The following is a 24,533-nucleotide window of genomic DNA, read 5'->3' on the forward strand; positions in this document are numbered from 1 at the left end:
GAGCCCTCGGCAAAACGTCGCGGGAGAGGGGTAATAACTCATGGGGCAGTTTCCCCGAGGTGCCAGGCCCTTAGGGCAGCAGCGAGTGTTGCTCTGTGCGGAGAGCAAGGTCCAACCAAGCGACGTACTCCGTCGCTTCCCAGGAAACCGCAAATTCTGTAAAAGCCTTCGGAGCCCGAGACTCATCAGCCTCAGCCCGTCTCTTCCAAGCTGTCACTGAGGTAATGGCCCCGCCATTTGTCCCTCTTGCCTTCTACAATGCCTCATTAGAGCCAGACCTGACTCCTAGTCAAAGCCGGGCGCCTTCCCGCTCGCCCTGCGGACGGCAGCACCGGCAGAGCACGGAGCGCGTGCTCGCTACGCCGGTCATCGACACGGCGCTGACAGCAGCGAGGATCAGCACGGTAGCACTTAAGGCTCCTGCAGCACAAACAGGTTTCACTCTAAAAGGTCCTCGAGACAGTGGAAGGCTGATTACCTCTCCCACCTGGCTCTGCGTTTCTTTCTTTCTATTCCGCTGCCCAGCATTTAAGGCCATTACAATTAGAGTCTGAGGGACCAGTGCTATTGCCAGGGACATTCCGGCCTCTGGCCGAAAACCTTTCACACATTTTTGCTTCACAGAAACTCTTGATTCTCGTGATGCCGAGCGAGCTTGCCGAGCAGGTTTCCCCACCCCACGAGCTGTTTACGTGAACCTCCTGCAGCGATTGCCTCCAGGGATGGAACTAAACCAAAAATACCTGGAGGATGAGGAGTTTCAGGCAGCAGCGCTTGTCACGTGGAATGGATGAGGCTCTCCTCTTTTAGCTCCACAGACTACAGTTGCACTTTGCAGGTCACTGATGTGCAACCACTGCATTTTTAACCTGCTTTCTATATGCACAACACTCATCCACAGCACCAGTCTAGTGGATCCTCCCCCACACGGCCCAAATAACTTCAGCCTGAGCTGATTTCTAAAGTCAAACCATGAGGCCACATGTTGCCACCAGAACAGTCTGCGAGGAGACAGCAGTACATGCAGGAAGAGTGAAAACGCACATCTTACACTTCAGTTAGGAGAAATTATCAAGAAATCAGATGACTTCGATGGTCACAGAAAAAAAATGCTTAGAAATAACTGCTACAAGAGAAGCTGGACAAGCCAGAGGCTCCAACTGAGCAGCATTCAAATATCCCCCACATCTCCGGATAGAGCATTCTCCGCTTTTTGGAACTACTAGCTCAGAATTCACTATGAAAAAACAAAGTGAACAGAACACTGGATTTAAGATATTTTTATTTTAGTGTTCCACAAAACCAAAGGTCATTTAAAAACAAATAGGTATCCAGGGTAAAAGCAGATGGTATAAACAGGAAAAGATACATTCAGATCCTTCAATAATAAAACAATACACTCAATTCTCAAGCCTTAAAGTCACTACTCACGAGGCTAAGCACCTTGTTTGACATAAAATGCCAAACCCCTTATACCAAAGAAAGGCTTTAAATAGTATTGCCAATAAAAGATTGAGGTACAAGATTTGTGCAACATTTTCACAGCTACTGAAGTAAAAATGTGGCTTGTACAGGACTGTCACCCTGCAGCAGCACTCCTGCTGTTCGATGTGAGACTTAACGCCTGTAACCACAGGAGAGAACAACCCGGGCTGCAAAAGCCAGAGAACTTGGAGTCCACATGACTGGATAAAGTCATAACTGGCAAAAAGGCTACCAAGAAAGGCTATTTTAAGGCTTTATCTTTAAGAAGATTATTATTAACATATATTTTGTGTGCATGTGTGTGTATATGACTTCCAGATACGCACTCTTGCCAACAGGAATGCACGTTATCAGCTGTATAAGCTTCATAAAGTCCTTATTCCAAAAGCATTATACACAGTATCGCAATGATTTCAGCAGCCAAAGACAAAGTAGTACCCATATTACTTTAAAATAAGGCCAGTAAAAAGCAAGAGTTAAGTCTTGCTTAACAGGTGTCCAGTTATGACTACCGATAATACCATTTTTGATTTCAAACCGTTAAGCCATCATTCAAAGGCACTATTGGTTTCTCTGATTCTCTGAATCAGAAAGTCAAAGCTGTGGAATAAAGTCTAGAAGACAGGTTTATTAGTGAGGTATAGAAAACCATTTCTTTCCAGAGATCCACTGAGGCACAAGGAAGAAACTGAAATTAATGTTTCATCTTCCTCACTGTTTCAAGGCACGAAAAGCAGCAGTAGTTTTCAGTAATGCCAACTAGTACCATTCAAAATTTAAACCACCAGCCAAGAGCTGAAGATGTTACTAAAAAATTCTGCATTTCAGACCCTTCATTCACAGAAGAGGGTACTGTAAAGAAAAAAAAAGAAAAAGAAAAGAAAAAAGCTACCCCTTCATTGGAGACATCTGCTCAAACAAAAATTCAGCATTCATCTCTATTAAGTACCTGAAGTCTTAGAAGACTCTTAATGCTTAAAGCAATAGGCTTATTTCAGCTCTAGCTTCCTCTGAAGGAGAGTTGCATCAGAAAAGCTTCAACTGCTAGGCCATACTTTGGTAATTAGCCAGTTTACAGTAACAAATGTAATTAACATCATTTTTTGTATTTTCCAAAGAATGTATACATCTCTAGGCAAATATATTAAACTACTCTTCACTACAAAATTACAGTATTTGAGAAGGTTCCAGTAGTTTCCAGTGTTCTATGAAAATATTATGCAGACTACTAACAAGTTAGTAGTCAATCCAGCCAGTCTTATCCCTCATTAAAGTGCTCTGCTGTAGGAATATTTTGTTAGAAACTCACCCCTTTGGAGATGTAGAGTGACTCCAGCAACCCTTTCCACTTCAGAAAGTGAGAGCATTTGTTTTAGTTCTCTGCTACCTACTCTTTCAATATTTTGACTTCTTTCCAAGCCATTCCCTGGTATTAGATCACAGACCCTCGCAACCCTGACAAATCCAAGAGCTGTGAAGATAAGCTGCAAACAGGCCACAAATTAAGGAAGCAGACAGAAGTATCTGATTGTCTTGCAAAACCAACACACTTTTTCAGCTTCATAAAAGTTTCATCTTATTCTGAACTTCAAACCACACAGAAAACCAAATCAGATTTGAGAGTTAGCATTTTGACTCCCATCCCAAAGGGAGGGTGAATTGGTTCCTTTCTTAGATGTATAAGGAATGTATGAAACACAGTATTATAAGACTGGTCACCTTTGAAAGCTGTTCCAAGGTAAGCCCCAGTTCCAAAATCCAAGGTATTTAGAATTAATAAACTGCAATGGTATAGTATCCTGGTTGTCACAGAACTTTCATACAGCAAGAGACACAGGCCAAACACACATACTGCAAAGTCCATACCTATTTAAGAATACAGAACAGAAACTGGGCGTACCTTTGCCTCCCTTGTTTGAACAACCTTCAAATCAGGAATTCAATGACTATGAAAGAATAGCTTCTAATTTACTACACCTTTGGCCCAAAGTCACTAATATTTCTTGGAGAACACCCTTGAAGCAATATTTAATTTATGCCAGTATTTTAGCTTTGCTTCTTCCTTTCCAAACTAGGAGTTAACTTGCATTCAAATGTTAGGGCATTAAATGGTTTTAAAATACAGCTCAAGCAGTCTTATTCTGAAGCATAACTCTTTGAACTTTTCCAGTGTAGTTATTCAAAGCAAAGCAGACCCTCAGGCTCTACTGTACAAGGCTTTATATTGCACTACAACTTACAGTGTGGAAAGAAGAATAATTGATCCGTCAAAGTTGCTAAGAAACAGAACCATGAAAAAAATCTTCATAAAGGATCATCAGTACCTTGCTGGCAAAGCTTGTCAAAAAAACCCTTCATCCCTGACATCACAATCAGCCTGCGGATTAGATTCCTTAACAAATCCTCCCCAATAACAAAGAGATACCAAAAAATAAATATGAGAAGTTGACTCCATTTTTGAACTCTATATATAAGACCTGATGCACCTACAAATCAATCTAATAGTTGCTCAAGTCAGAAACAGGAAAAATGTAATTTCCTGTGGGCAGCACACCAGTACCACCTACTTCATATTGTCTCCTTATTGATCAAACTCCACTGGCAGGAATTCAGTCCTTTGTTCAAAGTTCAGAGAACTTTTATATCTTTCCAGCTTTTTTATTTCCGGAAGTTGAAACACGAAGAATGTTTGGGGTTTCTTCCATGACTCTGACAAGCAAGTTATCGATGTAGTCTTCAAGCTCACGCACCTGGAGTTCTTTCTTGATAATTGTATCCTTCTGTTTCAAGACCAGCTGGATCAGCTCATCGTGTGTTAACTGAGCATAAGCATAGCCAGGATCTGAAGGATTGTATTTCTTCAAGAGAGAAGACAAAAACAGGATCACTGTAGATATACAGGCATTTCCAACTAACAATAGCATGCAACTTGGTGGCTGAGTGGGATCTTTTTTTTTAAGGACAATGAACATTTTCACACACAGCATTTGCAGAAACACAATTGCTTTTCAAAGGTATTCCTCAGCTTCCTGTCTTATCAAAAGTCCCTTGCAAATGACGTTTCAGAACATCACTCATTAAAGCTTTACTGATCAAGAAGAGCAGGCTGCTCAGAGCCAAGCTTCGCAATGACTTAAGTACTAACAATGACAGGGAGAGGCTGGCAGGCCAGGCCAGACAAGCTTTCCACTACAAAGCACTCTTTAGGCCATTAGCAAATCTCAAGTACTTTAACACTATATATTCACGCACTTCCAGAAAGCAGAATAGGTTTTTGAAAGTATTGGAGGGAAGAACAATTGCCTCAGAGTAAATAAACGCTACTTGGCTATGGCAGAGGAACCCAATTTAAGGAGCTTAGGAAGTCCTCTCCACAACAGAAGGCAGGCTCAGAATGAGACGGCCATTATGGAAGGTAAGTAGCCAAACTCTTAGCATAAAAAACTTTGTATAATGTCAGTTCTATAATTCAACACCTTGCTGCAATTTATGTTGAAAGAACATCATGTTGACTCCAGGCAAAAAAAGTCCATTTTAGCTTAGTGAAGATGCATGACAATTACAGCCATGCATCACCAACTACCAAAAAACTTTTTAGAGCACTTTCTGAATCAACAAGCACTGGGAGAGCTATTGTTTAAAACACACCAAAGACTGTGAAAGCCAAATTCAGGTTAAATAGCAAGAAACACTCGAATAGCCCTTTCAAATTTAATCCTTACATTGTAAAAAACACATCATGACATAGTTTCTCCTGAAAGTCCGCTTTCGGTTTTTAAGCAAGAATGACAAATCCTTAGCAGTTTCTGCCAATTTGTCAAACTACGCTCTGAGATGCAAACACAGAACATTAGCCTAGGCAATACCTGTGCAGGGAGTACTCATACAACAGGCTTGCGTGATTGCAACATCAAGTGTAATTTTGAATGTGGTATCACCAGTTACAAGTTTCCAATCCACTTAAAAAAATAACACGCCAATTTAAATTGTTTAATATTTAACTTGCATTTTCTTCTTTTCCACTTATGCCAGAAGGAGGCACTACAGCTATTTTGGTACTACTTCCCCTTAATCTCCAAAAAACCCTGAGACACAACCATGAAACCCAGTATTTTTCTCTGCTGACCCAGAGGTGCTCCTGTGCAATTCTGATCGATACAAATTTTAAGCTAGGACTCAAGCCGTGTGGTGCAACTGAAACCACCATTTTCTTCAAAAAAAGGTTTATTCACTTTACAGATCTCTTTCGGGATAAAGATTGTGGGGAAAAAAAAATCCTTTAAATCTGAGCAACTACACGAGTTGCACAGCCACACTTCTAGGAAGCAACCCTGCTTTAATAGCATGTGTCTGGTCTCTTAAACTGCGCAGGATATTAATGGAACTTATTACAAGGCAAGAGCCACCCTGAGGCTAACTTCTCCTGCCTCCTCAGCTTTAAGAGCTGCATACTGTATTTCAGGGTGAAAAGCAGATTTGGGGACAGATCATGCCCAAAAAAATGACAACTCATTTGGGATCTCCAAAAAAGATTTTTGACAAATTACACAGCTCTTACACATCTTAAACAGGACCTACCTTCAGGAGGTAGCAAAGCCCACCAGTCGCCTGTCATTCCTGTTGTAACTGCCTCATGCACATCCCACTTACTCATTGGGAATCAGACAGCACTCCCCAATTCCCTCCACTGAGAATCCCCTGCACGACCAAGAGGCTTCAATTCTATTATAGATCAGTTTGCAGAAAAGCTATTTAAAAACTGTTTCCACCACTGGGGACTGCCCACGGTCTGAGCATGACCACTGTTCTTTTTCTGCTCAAGATATGGTATGAAATGAGCCTAGACGAACTATCCCAAAAACATGAACTTTACTCAGTTTAGTGCCTAGGCTTAAAAAAGTGCCACTTTCTTCCATACCTTTACGCTCATCTCAAGCAGTTTTTCATTCATAGCGCTGATGACATTCATATTTTTAGTTTGAGACTTGCTTGCTGTGGCATTCATTGGCTTCACAGGCTGAAGTCTGTAACATTAAAAAAGGCGCATGTTATTTAGGCAGCGTATGTCACACCAACATTATACAGATCTTCAGACTAAAAACAAATATAGCAAGAAATTAGGGGAAATTCCTACCGTTCCCTTCCTCTCTATAAAAAAACCTCAGCTTCAAGAAGACAAGGCATTTCTGTCTAAATTACAGGCTCTATATAGGTACACTCCAGTTTTCTTTCTACTGTTTTATTGACTTAAGGCATTCAAGATAAAGAAGTAGTAACACAGGAAATACACCTTGAACAGCATGTTACAAAAGAAAAGCAAGGTCAGTCCTCATAAGAAGGCAATACACAGGAGCAGTTACTTTGGTCTTTTATGCATTAATGTTTAAGCCTGTTCTTAACAAGGACATATTTGTGGTTCTTGCAAAATACCAAATACCTACGGTCCTGGGACAAACATGAATTCTGTCTTACACAAACTGAACTTGTGCCATAAACTACTAAAAGAGCCTGGTTAAATGTGCCATCTTCACATGTTCAAGCAGGATTTGTATTGCCGATTTTAATATGGGAGGAAAATTATTTGAGCTGTATCTCAGCAAATGCCTAACCAGAATCATCCTATACTCTCGATGGAGTTTAGCAGAAAGTACCACCGAGTCAGGAGGGTAACGTGCTATTCCTCAGACAACAGTACCCCAACAGGCAGAAGGAGCTGCAGACAGCTCCAGAAAGCAACCACACATTTTTAGGAGCTAAATGTTGTAGCTGCATCACGTAAGCTTGTTGCAATTCACTTTAAGGCTCATTCATCTAGCTCTACTGTGAAAGCAAGCATCCTCGTTTATAAGGCTACCTGTGACCTTTTTTTTAATTTCCGAAATACTGCCAACTCCAGTCTATTTAACCAAATTTGGCTGAACGACTCTATACATGACCTGCAACTGAGTTTCCTTAACAGCCAGAACTCATAAGAGGTAGCGCTGTTATGAACAGCGGGGCCCTACAAGCGCTCTCACTACTGAGTAGACAGACAGATTAATCTGGTGTCATTCATTAAATTACAGCAGTGATCCTACATTAGCAAGATAGGACGCAGGCCCCGACAAATCCACAGGTCAGAGGAAGTTAAGATTGTATGATGCCATATCACTGCAAAAAATAATACATTTCTGCAGCTGGAAAGACAGATCCATGCTCACAGGAAGGGAAAGCAAGGCTCACACACACAGGAGTATCTCAGTGCTGGTATTTCCCATATTCTCTCACCTGTGCTTAGGAGACATGGTTTCACCACTCTGCTGAGTTTGGTTAGGATATGTTTCAGAGGGTGAAACCCATGCCTGAAGAAGTTTCTTCTTGCCAGAATTTTCTGCTTTATCAGCGAAGCCCTCTGCTGTTGGCTTTTTTGAAGATTCTGCTCTATTACTTTCAGTGTGAGATGGGAGAGAATGAAAGGAAGAGTAAGGTTGGGAAGAACTAGACACAGAGGGACAAGAAGAAGAGGGCTCAAGGAAATCACACTCTGCACTCTCTTCAACACCAATATCTATTTTTAGCTCTTGTCTCTCAAAGTGACTATTACACTCGCTGGAATGAGATGTCGCCACACCTACGCCTAAGTCAGCTATCTTATTATTTGCATTGAAAACATGCACTCTTGCGGGTAGCACGGGTAGTTTGCTAGAATTACAAACATCAGGGGCACTTCCTCCTTCTTGAGCAGACAGAGTTACACTCTCTGCAGGAGAACTGTTATCTGAATGCTCTTTCAGTTCTTCACTCAAAGGCATTAAATCTATAGACTGCTTTCCAGCCTCCAAGATGTTTTTATCATCTGCAGTGACATTATGCTCCTCCTGACAGTCTTCCAGCAGCTCATCATCAGAGCCTCCCTCTAGAATAACAGGAAGACTAGCCAGTTTCAAACCATGATCTCCAGCAATTGGAATGGCAGACTTCAGATTTGCAAGAGAGTCAAATAAATCATCATTTTCATACTTTAAATGACTATTACTGCTATCACCTCTAAGATCTGTTGTTGGAGTGACAGTTTTTAATGAACCATTTCTGGGGGGGCATCCATAAGCACTTGAGGGTTTCTCATTGTGTAATGGAAGCCCAGAAGCAGATTTTACATTGTCATCTGAAGAAAGCACAGCACCACTCAACTCATCAGTCTCAGAAACTGGCGTGCATGGCTTCAGCGATAAAGACAGTCTTGGTGCTGGCTTTGGCATGACAAACACGGAACTAGCCTCACTGTCAGCTCTTCCTACATCAGCTTCCCGAGGGGGCAGCGTGCAAACTCTCAAGGTTGGTTTGGTAGGTCCCACTTGCGACAAGGAGTCATTTTTATCAGGAGCTGCTTCGGTCTCTAACATGGGTTTACGTTCTTCCATTCTCTTTTCACTAAAGATTTCCTGCTTCTCATTTAGCTTGCTCTTAGCAGGAGGTAGCTGTTCAGCACCATTCCCTGGTAAGAGGTTATCATCACACTTCGAGAGAGATGCAAGATGTCTGGCATCCTTCATGCTGGTTTCACTGTTTGTACTGCCTGTTTCCACATCACCCTCAACAGTGGTCTCCTCGCTTTGAGTGGAGCTTATGCTGTCACTAGGGAGTTCTGATGATGGGCTGCACTCTGTTTCCAGTTTGCGAGCAAACCCTGCTCTCTTCCCTATTCCGTCTGATTCCGTGAATAACATTTCACTGAAATCGGAGTGCTGTTCCGCACGTTGCTGCTCATCCAAACCCTCAGTACCTGCTGTAATACCTTCCAATTCTTCAAGGAGAAAGGTCGCAGATTTCCTATCGCCTAACTTACTTAAAGATGTCTCTACCTGAACCTTTGGTGAACCCCATTGTTTCCTTGGAGCCAGGCCAGAGCTGTCAGAAAGGGTGTTCAGAGAGTCTGACACAGTATTTACATTACTAGTTAGAGCCAGGTCTGAAGAGCTCCCTGAAGCCACATGAAGAGAGTGTTTCAGATTACCAGTGTTTTCTACTGAGGAACAGTCTTCCTCACAAGGAAGCAAGAAAGGAGAAGAAGCAGCAACAGTTTTGAGACCCGGTGCATCTAGTTCCCGCCCAAGCTTGCATACAAAGGGGTTATTGTCATTAAAGTGACAGTCAGAATGAAGAGAAGGTGCAGGGGGACGAGAGAGATCCAAAGAAGCGCAAGCATTAGAGCTTTCAGAATCCTGATCCTGTGAGCCCTGTCCCCATTTAGAAGTAAAAGGATTATTACCACTACTAGAGATTTGCACAGAAAGAGATGTTTCAGGGACAGAAGCTGCAAGATGATGGGATAAAGAGAAACTGGCAATGCTTTCAGAATCCAGTGCTTTGGACTCCTTGCCCCACTTTGAAATAAAGGGGTTCTTGCTATTCAAAAGCTCTGCAGCAGAAGGAGGAGAAGGAGGAAGAGGTGCAGAGGAACTAGTAATGTTTTCAGAGTCTGGCACTTTGACTTTCTGTCCCGTTTTAGAAATAAAAGGGTTATTGTCACTACTGATATGGAGTGCAGGAAGGAAAGCAGGAAGGGAATCAGGTGCAAGAATAGGAAGCGTGGCTTTGGTTTCCTCCTCTGAAGACACGCCCAGTCTGCAAAAGGGACAAAAAACTTGCATGTCACTTGCAGATGCAACACGAGGCAGGACCAGACAAGCTTTAGCACCAGACTCCAATTCCTAACACACTGCAAATGGATTAGACTGCAAGAGACATGAAGAGCCTAATAGCCTTAATGATATTTAAAAGATTGTTCGTATCCTACTGGGTTTATGCCAGAACACTGCTGTTGCAGAGTTTGCACAATTAGATTACTGTGTTGTCTGCTTCTAAGCAACTATCTCATCTTTTGCATCCCAAGCAGTTTTATTAATAAGACACATATGCAAGGCATTTAAACATGAGAAGCGCTGAAAAGAGGATGTTAAAGACAGACACAATACACAGCCTTATTAGTAGGACATTGGTTCTTACATATATATGTGTATATATATATATATATGAAGCATATACACATGTGAGAACACACATGTATATATATGAAGGACACGAGCAGAATTTCCGAAAAAGCCTTTGTGTACAGATTCACAGAAATGTACTTCACGTTGCTGTGAACAATGCCAAAAGCAGAAGGGCTCCAAGATTAATTATTTTGAAGACCATAGCACAGAAGAGAAAAATGGAGATGTTAGAATTGGTATTTGAGATCCTGGGTATATTTCAAACCACGTAGCTTAGGTAAAATGTTAGTTTTTGCAAGAGATACGGCAAGAAAAGTTACCTCTATAATATCTGAAAAGATATTTACACTCAGAACTGTTACTTCATCATCACTTATGAGGAACGTCATTATGTCAGTCTCATTCATATTTAGATAAAACTCAAGTTACTAACTGCTATCAATGTGTCTTAATGTCTAGCATAAAAAAAACTGGATACCCTACAGAGTAAAACACCTCTACAGCACACAGCATAACTTCAGAAGCAGCATTCCAGCTAAAGCATACAACTTCTGCACTTAGCTATTTATATCAACAACTGAAACAAACAAGACTGACCTGGGTTTGACAGCTTTAGTCTGTGCTGTCTTTGCCAATGCAGCAGCTTTTTCAGGTTTCCCGTCTTCTTCAAAAGGGTTGAGTGGTTGCTTATTTTTGAAGATTTCTTCTTCATTACTATTTTTGGAAGGATTTCCTTTGCTTAAATCTGTTGGAATTTCAAGATGTTTGGTTTCTTCTTCACTTTTCTCTTCTGGAACTTTGGTTTCTTCCTCCTTCAAAGTCCTGTCTGGAACACTTTCAACATCACTGCTTTTCACTGCTTCCTTTTTCCCTGTGACCAGAGAGAATAAGGCAGACTTTTTGTGGTCCATTTTTTTGTTCTCTTTAGTAATATCAACAGTCAGAGGAACATTGGTCTCTGTGTAATCTTCACTGCTAAGCAATTTATATGATGGTAAATTCATAGATTTAAAAGTCTCCAGCGACGCAGACCCAGATAAAATACCGCTAGGAGATGTTCTTCCTGTCTCTTCAGGTCCTTTAGGAAATTTGGAAGACAGGTTCTCTTCTGAAGCAAAGAGCTGCTTCCTCCTGAAGTTGTGAGGGGATGGGGAAGAGGCTGGAGTGTTGTCCTTAGGCGTGTTCTCTTCCATGTAAACATGGCTGCCATTGATACACAAACTAGACTTGGAAACAGCATCACTTTTGGATTTAAGGCCACCAAATAGAGAGAGACCTTCTTTCTTGGTATTGCTAGTGGTTATTTGGTTTAGTTGCCTGCTGTCCAAACTTGCTATTTTATGAAATTTAGATACAGGAGAGGAAGATGACTTCTCTTCAAGGGTGTTTCTAAAGGTTTCTGGAAAAAAAAAATGGGGGAGACATTCAAGACAGAAGGCGGCCCATTGCTCATCCATTCATTACTACATTCTCAGCACTTCCTAACTGATCACAAGAGAAGCATCACAGGAGTCTGGCTATACTAGAAACTTCCAAATCTTTCAGGTCCCTTACCCCCAAAACCCTCAGCATACTGGATCTCACACATAGCTTTCAGTTACCTAAAAACACCACAGATCACTTACTGTGAAACTGCACCACCAAAGTGCGCAGACGTTGCTCATGCAGCCCCACAAGTCTCTAAGTTATCACAAGGTAATTTAAGCTGTGAATGTCTAACTGCTTACATACATACACACCAGCTTGGACAGAAGAGACTTATTATTGATTTGTTCATTTAGAATAACCTAAATAATATTTTAGAAAGTGTGAAAACAGCAAGCAAAGCTTTGGAAATAGTGCTTGCACTTTATCAGTGCAACAAGTGCAAATACTCACTGTCTGAGGTTGGAGATGTCTCAGATTCCTCATCATCCCATTGCGACTGAAAGTCACTAGGCCTAAGCCTAACTTTCTCGGTTACAGGCTGATGTGTAGGCAAGACTGACATGGACTGGGAGAGAGAAGTCTTTTGCAGACCAGGTTTGGAAAACAGTGTTTTGAACTTCGATTTCTTCTTTTCCTTCTCATTTGATTCATCTTCGCTGTCAGCTAGGGAGTGACTTGGGCTCGGAACAATCTCTGATGCCGTGTCAGAAAGCCCACTGCTCCTCTTTCCTTTGAGCTTGTCTTTGAGCTTGCCAAACGCAGAGCGAGACTTGTCTTTCATGGACAAATCAAACATACTGGCCGTCATGTTGCTCCTCATAAACTGGATATCCACTTCAATCTCTCCTCTCTCCTTTTCCTTTTTCCCTGGTTTGGAGTGAAGCTTGTACCACCTGCAAAAACAAGGAGATTTATTATATAAACAAGTTCGTGATAAGTGCAAATAATTTTGAACAACAGATGATATTTGCATTTGAATAAGACTACAGTGTAGAAAAAAATAAAAATCTTAAATCTTACAAATATAATCACATGATCCTGGATGCCAAAGAAAACAGCTTCTCATCACAACTAAAGTTATTAGTGAAACGTTTTTAAACACAAACTAGGAAGAGTTAAAAAAAAAACAAAAAGCGCCACACAACACGGAATTCACATACTTCAGCTAAACCATTTTTCCTGCACTCTCGTCTGGCTTCCCGAAATTCAGAGAGGTTAAGAATTTGAAGTGGGTGCGTAAGAAGGGCCTCAGAGAACTGACGCTGGTACTAGACAGCTTGAATGCATATTCCACACCCTCATACCTTTCATTCCAATTTCTTTGCAGTTGCTATCTTAATGTTTCTTAAGCTACAGAACCCTAATCAACAGAACGAGAACCAAAATATATTACGGAACTTCTGGGGCTTTTCATCTATCTTAATGAACTAATAATTGCACAGCATCAGAAACAATATTCGTTACTGACAGAACCTTACACATTTCTGAAATACAGTCTCAGAATATTAATGCAGAGCAAATGGTAAAGTACTCAGGGTATCTGAGCTGTTAGAATATTCTCTGCATGTGGTTATTCAATTACCATTCCACATGTCGTGCTTAATAACATTCAAACCACATTAGTGCCAGGGAAAAAAATTATCAACAGTATGTACCAGCATTTTTTTTGTCTCGTGCTAGGGGCTGCAGATTTCCTGACTCCGCAGAACTGATAGGAAAGGCAGCTCAGAAAATACTGGTTTTTTCCTCCCACAGCAGCTAGTAAATTACAACAAAGGAACCAGAGCAGGCAAATCGACCTCCCGTCAAATATGCACTTCAATACTTTCAAGGCATAATGGAAGCAATGAAAGCAAATAGGAAAACACAATTTACTTCAGGAGTAAATTCAAGCAAATGAGCATTAACTTAAGATTCCATGGAGATAATTCAAGAAGTCTGCTACAAACATATTAGAGGAAAATGAATATGTTCACGCTACAGTTACATACTCAGAAGTTACAAGACAACAACACCAGGCATTATTTCAAGGAAACAGATTTCATAAGGTGAGGTCACATTTTGTTAGGTTCATCGCGTCCCTAAAACCACGCTCTTGTAATGGCAACGCATAGCTTCCTACACACCCAAACCCAGCCAGGCTGGGCTTTACAGTTATATCAACATACACCTATATATTACGCATCTATACATCTGTTACATCTGTAGTACGCATCTTTATAGTTTCAATGCCAAGATGTGTTGTGTGCATTCTTTGTGGCCTCTTTAAAGGAAAGAAAAGTCAGTCCCTATTTGCAGGACATCCAAAGTAAAACTACAGTCAACAAAAGGTAACTTGGCATTGTTTAATATGGCCATCATTTCGGAGAGGAATTATGTCACTACATCCACTTGAGTTGCTGAAAGTAAATAATGTACTGACAAATTCCCTCCAAAATTCTATGAAATTTTAAAGTAAAATATATCTTTCTTTTTAATTACAAACAACTGTCATTTTCAAGTCTTAAGAACAGTCATATCACTCCGAAATGAAATCAGTGACTTCTGGCAAGCAACCAGCATTCTTCAAACTATTTCTGCTTAGACAGATTTCTTTCAATCGTGTAAAGCTCATTTTCAGCAGCTTTAGGCTATGCCTGCATGAACCGAATGTCACTCCTATGCCTTTAAGAAACTCTGAAAGGTCATCTTCTGAATAAAACAGCCTCCCGCAGCCTTCCTGCTGCAAAGAAGCCTCCCCGCTTCTATTCTAACACATCAAACACTACTGTCTAACACTGCTCACACATGGTAAGGGATCATTTTATGTATTGCAAGTAAATCCTCCATATTCACATGAAGGCTTAAGATTCCTTCAGCCCGCACTTGAAATAAGTCAAAATAATTCATTTAGAGAAAGAACTTTGCCTGCATTGCTTTCTTCATTTCCTTTTCAACATTGCTAGTAGGAGCACTTGGACATAAAATCTTATTAACTGAATTTATTACATTAATATGCATCCTGCCATTAACATGAACTTATTTTCCAAATAAAATCAGCTCTTTACGGCTATACACCATCACAGCAACTACATAACGACAGAAGAAATGGGCTTCAAGCAGAAAAAGGCAGTAGGGCGGAGGAGAGACTAATTGGAAAGATCTTAAGTTCTCCCAGGAGCACCAAAGTTATATTTTTCCTCAGTTAGCTCCCGGCCCGGACAGAAGGAAGCCAGCCTGGAAGAACCCGAGGTGCCTGCCGCACAGGGCTGACTCTCTGAACCGAACTTCGATGACTGAGGGCGCACTAGACCCTACAGCGTAAACACGTTAATGCTCGACACTACCTTCACAGCCTGTAATGACAGCTACGTGATAATTAGGAGTTCTCAAGTAGCATTACGTGGCTTTGTCAAGAAACACAACACACGTAATACCTGGCTCCGCTCAGGTGAGTTAGAAGAGGAAGGTGACTCACCAGCTACCTCAAACCACATCACAGATGCACATTCACGCCGCCCGAATGCTCTCGACTCACAGTAAAACAGTCTCAGTAACCATCCCTATGATTTTAAAGTAATCCAGAAGCGTTCACATTAAAAGGAGCAAGTCTGACACAGATCTGGCGCTCGGTATTACAGGAAAAGTCTCCCAGTTCGGTGTCTTGCGAACAACAGTTAAGTGAATACTGAATTATCTGCCCTTACATATCACTAGGCTCCGTAAGGCATTCATTAAGAAAAATATACAAACAGTCAGCTTGCACAGTACTTTTGTTCTCTCTCAAATCAAGAAGGCGTTTCAAACGCATCAAGTTTCTTTAGTCGGCCGCGTTGTTCCGAGTGTGAATTGTTAACACTGGCATGTCAATATTTAAAAAGGAAACTCGAGCGCAGAGCGGGGCCGTGCTGAAACACGCGCTGGGTTCGGGGACACACAGGGTCCCCATCAGCCCTGCTGACCCCCCCGCCATGGGGCACAGGGGCCTCCCCAGCACCCGGGTGGTCCCTGGTGCTCCACCGCTCTGCTAACCCACGCAGACACCCCCCCCAGCCCCCCACAGGCCCCCCAACTCCCCACAAGGGCTCCCCCAGCCCCACAAATACCCACACAAACCCCTAACTCCCCTCATGGACCCTCCCGGCCCCCACAGACCCCTCAGCTCTCCACATGGACCCCTTAGCTCCCCAAATAGACAGCCCCAGCCCCACAACTACCCACATAGACCCCCTCTACCCCACACAGGCCCCCCAACTCCCCACAGGCATCACCCCCAGCCCCACACGGACTCCTTAGCTCCCCACACAGACACCCCCAGCCCCACAACTACCCACATAGACCCCCACAGATCCCCACAGGCCCCCCAACTCCCTAGAGACATCACCCCCAGCCCCACATGGACCCCCCAGCTCCCCACACGGAGACTCCCAGCCCCACAACTCCCCACATGGACCCCCCTTAGCTCCCCATACAGACCCCCCCAGACCCACAACTACCCACGCAGACCCCCTCCTTAGGCCCCCACACAGGCCCCCCCAGCCCCACACGGACCCCCTAGCTCCCCCCCCGGCTCCCAGCTCCCCGCACGGCCTCCTCGGCCCCACACAAGCCCTCCAGCTCCCCAAACGGACCCCTCCGGCCCCACACGGCCCCCCTAGTTCCCCCCCAGCCCCCTAACTCCCCCCGGGCCCCCCCTCCGGCCCCACACGGGCCCCCAGCTCCCCACACGGACCGCCTAGCTCCCCCCCAGCCCCCCCTCCAGCCCCACACAGGCCACCTAACTCCCCACATGGCCTCCCCGGCCCCACACAGGCCCCCCAGCTCCCCACACGGGCCCCTCCGGCCCCTCTAGCTCCCCCCCAGCCCCCTAACTCCCCCCCGGCCCCACACAGGCCCCCAGCTCCCCACACAGACCCCCTAGCTCCCCCCCAGCCCCCTAACTCCCCCTCCGGCCCCACACAGGCCCCCCAGCTCCCCACATGGGCCCCCTAGCTCCCCCCCAGCCCCCTAACTCCCCCTCCGGCCCCACACAGGCCCCCCAGCTCCCCACACGGACCCCTCCGGCCCCCCTAGCTCCCCCCCAGCCCCCCAACTCCCCCCCGGCCCCACACAGGCCCCCAGCTCCCCACACGGGCCCCCTAGCTCCCCCCCAGCCCCCTAACTCCCCACATGGCCTCCCCAGCCCCACACAGGCCCCCCAGCTCCCCACACGGACCCCTCCGGCCCCCCTAGCTCCCCCCCAGCCCCCCAACTCCCCCCCGGCCCCACACAGGCCCCCAGCTCCCCACACGGGCCCCCTAGCTCCCCCCCAGCCCCCCAACTCCCCACACGGCCTCCCCAGCCCCACAGAGGCCCCCCAGCTCGCCCCAGGGACCCCCCCCAGCCCCCAACTCCCCCCCCGGCCCCCCCGCCGCGGTACCTGGAGTGCCGGCGGGCGCCGTCGGCCCGCAGCGCCGCCAGGTCGACCTCGGCGCGGCCCAGGAACTTGTCGAGGCCGACGAGGGCGCGGTGCAGCACGGTGAGGCGCAGGGCGGCGGGCCGCGGCGGCGGCGGCAGCTCGAAGGCGGCCTCCTCGCGCCAGGCGGGCCGGCCCTGGCAGCGCTCCGCCACCGACGTGCGGAACTTCTCGCCGCCCAGCGCCATCACCGCGTACGCGTCGCTCCCGCCGCCGCCCGCCGCCGCCTTGGCGCGCAGCCCCCGCGCCCGCAGCACCGTCACCTGCACGTGCGTGGGCGCCCAGCGCGCCGCCGCGCCCGCCGCCTCCATCGCGGCCCCCGGCGCGGAGCGCGGAGCGGAGCGGAACGAGGAGCGGAGCGGGGAGCGCAGCGGTGCGGAACGAGGAGCGGAGCGGGGAGAGGAGCGGAACGAGGAGCGGAACGAGGAGCGGGGAGAGGAGCGGAGCCGCCCGCCCGCCGCCCGTCTGCGCCCGCCCCGGCCCCCCGCCCCCCCGCGCGCCCCGCCCCCCCCGCCCGCCGCTCTCGCGAGACCGGGGCGGGGCGGGGCCTGCGCGGCCGTTGGGGGGTACTGGGGTGTACAGGGAGGCGTGCGGGGGTGTACTGGGCTGTACTGGTGTACTGAGGTGTGCAGGGGTGTACTGGGGTGTACTGGGGTGTACAGGGAGGCGTGCGGGGGTGTACTGGGCTGTACTGGTGTACTGAGGTGTGCAGGGGTGTACTGGGGTGTACTGGGGTGTACAGGGAGGCGTGCGGGGGTGTACTGGGCTGTACTGGTGTACTGAGGTGTACAGGGAGGCGTGCGGGGGGGTACTGGGGTGTACTGGGGTGTGCAGGTATGTACTGGGGTAGGCTGGGGTGTACAGGGAGGTGTGCGGGTGTGTACTGGAGTGCTCAGGGAGGTGTGTAGGTGTGTACTGGGGTGTACGGAGGTACACAGGTGTGTACTGGGGTGTACAAGGAGGTGTACAGGTGTGTACTGGGGTGTACAGCGTGCTCAGGTGTGTGCAGGTGTGTCCTAGGGTGTACAGGGGTGCTCAGGGAGGCGTGCAGGGGTGTACTAGGGCGTACTAGGGTGCACAGGTGTGCACTGGGGTGTACAGGGAGGTGTACTGGGGTGCTCAGGGCTGTACTGGGGTGTGCAGGTATGTACTGGGGTGTGCTGGGGTGTACAGGCAGGTGTACAGGGGTGTACTGGGGTGCTCAGGGAGGTGTGTAGGTGTGTACTAGGGTGTACGGAGGTGTACAGGGAGGTGTACTGCGGTGCACAGGTGTGTACAGGGGTGTACTGGGGTGTGTGCAAGTGTGTACTGGGGTGTACTGGGGTGCTCAAGAGGGTGTGCAGGTGTGTACTGGGATGTACAGGGGTGGTCGGGTGTGTGCAGGTGTGTACTGGCATGTACAGGGGGTTACAGGGAGTTGTACAGGGGCTCTCAGGGGTGTGCAGGTGTGTACTGGGGTGCTCAGGGGTGAGTGCAGGTGTGTACTGGGGTGTACAGGGGCTCTCAGGGGTGTGCAGGGGTGTACTGGGGTGCTCAGGGGTGAGTGCAGGTGTGTACTGGGGTGTACAGGGATGCTCAGGGGTGTGCAGGGGTGTACTTGGGTGCACGGGGGGTGAACAGGGGTGTTCTGGTGTGTGTGGGTATACAGGGTTGCGTGTGTGTTTACAGGGGTGGGGGGGGTGTACGGGTGTGTACAGGGGTGTGTACAGGTGTATACAGACACATGTACGTGTATAGGTGTGTAGAGGTGTACAGGTGTGCAGTGTACAGGTGTGTACAAGTGTCTGTACAGGTGTGCATGGGGTGTGCAGGGGGTGTATGTATGCGTGAGTGTACAGACGTTTGTGTACAGACGTGTAGGGGTGTACAGGTGGGTGTACAGGGGTGTGTACAGGTGTGTACAGACACATGCACGTGTACAGATGTGTAGAGGTGTACAGGTGTGCAGTGTACAGGTGTGTACAAGTGTCTGTACAGGTGCGCATGGGGTGTACAGGGGGATGCATGTATATGCATAGGTACAGACATGGGTGTACAGATGTGTAGGGGTGTACAGGTGGGTGTACAGCGGTGTACAGGTGTTTGCACAGCTGTGCAGGACTACCAGTGTGGGATGTAGAGATGTGTGTACAGCTGTGTGGGGTGTACAGGTGTGTACAGGTGTGTGTACAGCTGTGCGGGGTGTACAGGTGCGGGTGTACAGGTGCATACAGCGTGCCGCCCAGCCGCTGGCACTAGCACGGGACAGGATGGGGCTTCCCGTGCTCCGCTTTCGGTCTCCGTCCTTCGTGTCGCAGCTTCGGGGAGGCTCCGGCTGACACAGCTCCTCCCGCACGTGTCCCGGTTGCTCCGTGCGCAGCAGCGTTTCACCCGTCGCAGGGCTTTCCTGCCCCTCCCAAACGTACAAACCTGTTTCCCTGCCGCGCAGCCGGGGCGAAGGCACCGCGACCACCGCGCACGGGAACAGCCGCCTCCGCGGAGGGGCTTGAGCATGAGAATAGCTGTTCTGCAGGCTGTTTCGCTGCCGGAGCAAGAGCAGCGCCGAGGGGCTATAAATAGAGCGCGCGGCGGTACACAGTGTGCAGTCACCGGCGGCACAGGCCGGGGCGCGGGGACGGGCGCACACCCGCAGCAGGCTGTAGCCGCGCGGCGGGGGACAGGCGGAGGGGCCGGCCGGGAGCACGGATGGGTCGGCTCGCCCTGCAGACCGCGCGAGCCCGAGGGCTCCCAGCGCCCGCTCTGAGGCTGCAGGCAGAGCACCGGGGCTGCTGGGGCACCGGCTCCGGTCCCAGCACCTGCGAGTCGGTTTAATGACACCGTATGATTCATTTAATGGCGCAGCAGCTATCGCCACCCCCTCAGCCAGCACAGCAGCTAAACGCTTTTCGCCCCCCATTGCACTCCCGCGGGCCTATTTCCTCCATTAATTCAGAATAACAAGGTGTTTGATGGCGCAAAGCAAAGCGTTTTGCACCGGAGAACCGGTGCAAACAGTCCTCCCCTCGCTGCCGGGGCGGCGGGCGGCCGTCACCCAGCCTGCGCCCGCTGCAGACCCCGGTGCTGCCGGGAGCCGCTGAGCCGGCCGGCGTCGGGGATTAGCGGGGCCGCTTGCAGAGAGCGGCGAGGCCCCGTCAGCAGAAAGTCCGTGTTGTCCGTCTCCCCGCTGCATCCCGCTGCTCCGTGCTCTGCCGCGGCCGGCCAGCGCCCCGGTGCAGCCACCCGCAGCCCCTGGGCCGGTGCCCGCGGCCGCACGAGCATCAGCGGCAGCGCGTCCGGGGGAAGCATCTCTCTGCCCCCGTGTCCGGCAGCCGGGTGCTTTTTGCCCCTTGCACGTTGCTGAGTGCTGCTAAATGCAGCCGGGGCCCCCCCGGCCCGGGCTTCGGGCAGGGAGGGGGTCCCCCCGCCGCGGGCTGCGAGGAGCGGGGGGCGCGGGGGGCCTCAGAGCACGACGCTGGCGGCGGCGCAGTGGTTGGCGGGGCCGATCCTGGGCTTGAGGGCGAACATCTTGCGGAGCTCGCAGCGGAAGCGGTCGTGCAGCCAGGCGTAGAGGAAGGGGTTGCAGCAGGAGGAGCTCATGGCGAACCAGTGGCAGAGCAGCTGGACGAGCAGGAAGTAGCGCTTGTTGATGAGGCTGATGTCTATGTCGCGGATGATGTTGAAGACGTGGATGGGGAGCCAGCAGACGCCGAAGGCCGCCACCACCAGCACGATGAGGCGGAAGATCTTCCTCTTGCGCGCGCGGTCGGACTCGGCCTGGCTCTGCGTGGGGTGCCCGGGCACCACGCGGTTCCGCAGCTTCACCGTGATGCAGAGGTAGGAGAGGGAGACGGCCGAGAGCGGCAGGATGTAGGTGATGATGAGGGTGCCGTAGGCGTAGGCCAGGCGCTGCCGCTCCTTCTCCATCCAGAACTCCTCGCAGATGGCGAAGCCCTCCCGGCGGAACTCCACGTGGTAGGTGTGGGCGATGGCCGGCGCCGCCAGCGCGCACGACAGCAGCCAGATGCCCCCGACCACGTAGACGCAGCTGGTGACGGAGATGCGCTTCCTCAGCGGGTGCACGGTGGCATAGTACCTGCGGGGCAGAGGCACCGTGAGCCCGGCCGGGGCTGCTCCCCGCTGTCCTCCCGCGCCCAGGCGTCCCGCCGCCGCCGCCGCCGCCAGCACGGGACCCCCAGGACCCCCGGGAGCCCCAGGACCCGCCGCCACCGAGCGCCAGCGCGAGCCACAGCCCGGCCCCCGCCCCGGGCGTCGGGACCGCTCAGCCCATAGCGCTGCTGTCGTTGCTTTCCTTCCGGCCGTGCGACGTCCCCCGACATTTAATCGAGGCAGAAGGGCCCGGCACAAAAGGCCGGGCGGCAGGGGAGCCGCCATCCTCGCAGCCCCCGGCCCCCCGCGGGAAAGGGGCTTCCCGGGGGTCCCACCACCCGTGAGGCCCCCCGCCAGGCTTTGGCTTGGGGAACGGGGCCCCTCTCGGGCCCTGGCTCGGCTCCCGCAGCATCCCCGACAAAGCTGCTCCGAACCCGACCTGAGGGCTCCCGGCGACGTTGCAACTGAATTAAAGAAAAGCCACCAATTAATCTCTTGCTTCCTCCATCCCTGTGCGTCGTGCACCGTCCTCCTCGCTGCCTCTGACGGCCGAAGGCTTGCAGTAACCCAGCTCCCGGCTAGGTGTTTTTAGTGATGGTTTGGTTTCGCGCGCTGCCCTTCGCGTACCAAAGTTCAGGGAAAGCACAGGACAGCGGCTGCCTGCTTCGCAGCAGAAACCCAAGCTAATCACCGCACTCACAAAACCCGGCTTTGCTGAAGGGCAAAACAAGCCGGTCCCTCCCCAGAGAGGCTCCCGGCCGGGGGGGACGCGTGAGCGGGGCTGCCCCGCGCGGGTCCCGGCCGGCAGTGCCCTTCGTGCCGGCGGGAGCGAGCCCACACGCCGCGGGAGCGGCTCCCCCGAGACTGGTGCGATCGGGCCCCGGGCTCGTCGTCTCGGAGCATCCCACGGAGCTGTCACAGCTCGCAGCCATTCAGCCCGAGCCCCCCCTCGCGCCGTCCCCCCCCCGCACCGGGCTCTTTCCTGTCCTCCCGCCGGAGTCGGAGGCAGAGGCACATTAAAGATAGTCCTTACACCACGGTTCCGGGCTGCCTGTGTCTCCCGTCCCCGCGGGATTTGCAGCTGCTTTTGTGAAACGCTGTATCTATGGAAACACAGGTTTTATCCCCCCCGCCAGGGCCAGGGAGGCGCGAGCACCTTCGCCAGGAGCCGGGACGCAGGGTGGGCTTCACGCACGTTTGCGCCACGAAGCAGGAAGAACCCGGGTCTGGAAACGCCGGCGCGTTGGAGGGAGGGAGGCTCCGCTGGCTCGGCCCAGCCGCGGTTTCGGCGCGGCTGCGGAGCGAGGGGTGCAGCGCGGGTCTCGTCCCGGCGGCTCGGGAAGCGGGAGGAGCAGCTTCGCTCCCGCGGGATCAGCACGTCCCTCAGCCCCAAACGCGCCCAGGGAAGGCGAAGCCGTGCTGAGCCGGACGGCGGCCGTGCCGAGCGGTTCCTCCAGCGCTGGGGAAAAGCCCCCCTTCGCCTGCACGCCGGAAACTCGGTTCTCCTAAGGATGCTCCGCTCTCAGGGACGCGGCCCTGGCTCACATGAGAGTTGGGCTTTTAGCTGAACGGGGAAACGTGGGTGACAGCCCTCACCCGCTGCGTCTGCCCCGCGCCCGATGCGAGGCGGCGGCGGCCCTCGGAGGCGGCACCGGGGATGCACGCGGCCGCGGGCCCTTTGCACAACCGGTGCCTGTCGTCAGCACCGGCCCGGCTGTGTTTGGAACCGGATTTTGGTAGCGATCACTTCACATGGGCAAACACCTTGCAGAACACCACTTTCCAGTGCAAAACAACAACGAAGCAACCCCCCCCCATAGTATTTCCTCCACAAGAAGCAAAATTCTGGCGCCACAAAAAAGGACACGGAGAAACCACAGAGATGTCCTGGATTTTTCGGCGCCGAGGCTGAGCAGCCCCCTCGCCCCCGCGGCCCCTCACCTGTCCACGGCGATGGCGGTGAGCGTGAAGACGGACACGTAGACGGTCATGGGCTGCATCAGGAACACGAAGTAGCAGAGGAACTTGCCGAAGACCCAGCCCTGGGGGCTGAAGGCGTAGGCCAGGGTGAAGGGCACGCAGGCGGCACACATCAGCATGTCCGAGAAGGCCAGGTTCCCGATGAAGAAGTTGGTGACGTTGTGCATCTTCTTGGTCTTGCAGATGACGTAGAGGAGCAGGTAGTTGCCGAAGACGCCGACGAGGACCACGAGGGCGTAGCAGGGGATGATGAGGGGCTTAAAGGACTGCACGAGCTGCACGCCGCTGAACTGCGCGCTGGCGTTGGAGCGGTCCTGGAGGACGAGCTCGTAGAGGCTGGCGTTGGCCGCCGCTCCGTCCCCGTCCCGGTCCCGGTCCCCGCCGGGCTCCATGGCTCGGGGTGCGCGGGAGGGGGGGGCCGAGCCCCAGCCGTGCCCCCGCTGCCCGGGCAGGCGAGAAGCCCCCCGCTCAGCCGAACGTGGGGCAGGGGGGTCCCGCCCCGGGCAGCCCCCGGCTCGGCTCGCCGCCCCGAGCCCCCGATCGCGGGGTCCGCGGGAGGGTCCTTTCCGCAGCACGGCCGCCGCTCAGCCCCGAGGCCGGCGACGGCGGCGTGTCGGGACGGAGGGTTTTGCCGCGGGCTCCTGAGGAGGAAAAGGGAAAACAAGGTTGAGCACGGAGACGGTGCCGGTCTCCAGCCCCTCCGGCGCGCGGGCGGCGAGAGCAGCGGCGGCAGAGGCAGCGCGGAGTTAAATCGCTCTTAGGGCTATTTGGAAAGAAGAGAAAGGGAAAAGGAGCAGCTCTGCCGGGGAGCAGCAGAGACGGCAGCACTCACCGAAAGCCGGGCTCGTCCACGTCCCCCCGGAGCGAACACGTCCCGGCGGTCCTGCCTCCGCCTGGCTCCGGCTGCTGCCAAGGGGCAGCTCCCGGCGGAGGAGGAAGGGAAGCAGCAGCTAAGCCAGAAATTAGTTTCTAATGTCTCTGGAAATAACAAAGGACATTAGGGGATAAACAAATAAGGAAGCTCTGCTACTTTGGTACTGACTCGAAACGCCGTGCGCCTGCACGCTGCTCATCCATCCCCCTAACGAGATTAACCGGGCGCGCAGAGCGCGGCGGCCGGCAGCGGATAGGCTGTATTTCATCACCGC

At 50.8% G+C, this 24,533-nt stretch overlaps 2 protein-coding genes across 6 annotated transcripts; both read right to left on the reverse strand.

The window, feature by feature from the left end:
• Positions 1-1,265: 1,265 nt before the first annotated feature.
• RAB11FIP1 (RAB11 family interacting protein 1) lies at positions 1,266-17,816 on the reverse strand. Of its 5 annotated transcripts, none has more exons than XM_064497861.1 (6): positions 17,583-17,816; positions 12,336-12,778; positions 11,055-11,856; positions 7,753-10,089; positions 6,404-6,509; positions 1,266-4,343 (listed from the first exon to the last, which is right to left on the reverse strand). In XM_064497861.1, exons 2-6 carry the CDS (start codon positions 12,703-12,705, stop codon positions 4,125-4,127), a joined length of 3,834 nt encoding a protein of 1,277 aa, XP_064353931.1. In that variant the 5' UTR covers positions 12,706-12,778; positions 17,583-17,816; the 3' UTR covers positions 1,266-4,124. The 5 variants fall into 5 exon arrangements, with proteins under 5 accessions (XP_064353931.1, XP_064353932.1, XP_064353930.1 ...); XM_064497862.1 differs by having other exon boundaries at positions 7,753-7,911; positions 17,284-17,816; XM_064497860.1 differs by having other exon boundaries at positions 17,284-17,816.
• Positions 17,817-20,651: 2,835 nt separating this feature from the next.
• Positions 20,652-23,777, reverse strand: LOC112991598 (prolactin-releasing peptide receptor-like). Its single transcript, XM_026114221.2, has 2 exons — positions 23,347-23,777; positions 20,652-21,391 (listed from the first exon to the last, which is right to left on the reverse strand). Exons 1-2 carry the CDS (start codon positions 23,775-23,777, stop codon positions 20,758-20,760), a joined length of 1,065 nt encoding a protein of 354 aa, XP_025970006.1. The 3' UTR covers positions 20,652-20,757.
• Positions 23,778-24,533: the final 756 nt, after the last annotated feature.

This window comes from Dromaius novaehollandiae, chromosome 26 (assembly GCF_036370855.1).
Source record: "Dromaius novaehollandiae isolate bDroNov1 chromosome 26, bDroNov1.hap1, whole genome shotgun sequence".
Taxonomy (NCBI): domain Eukaryota; kingdom Metazoa; phylum Chordata; class Aves; order Casuariiformes; family Dromaiidae; genus Dromaius; species Dromaius novaehollandiae.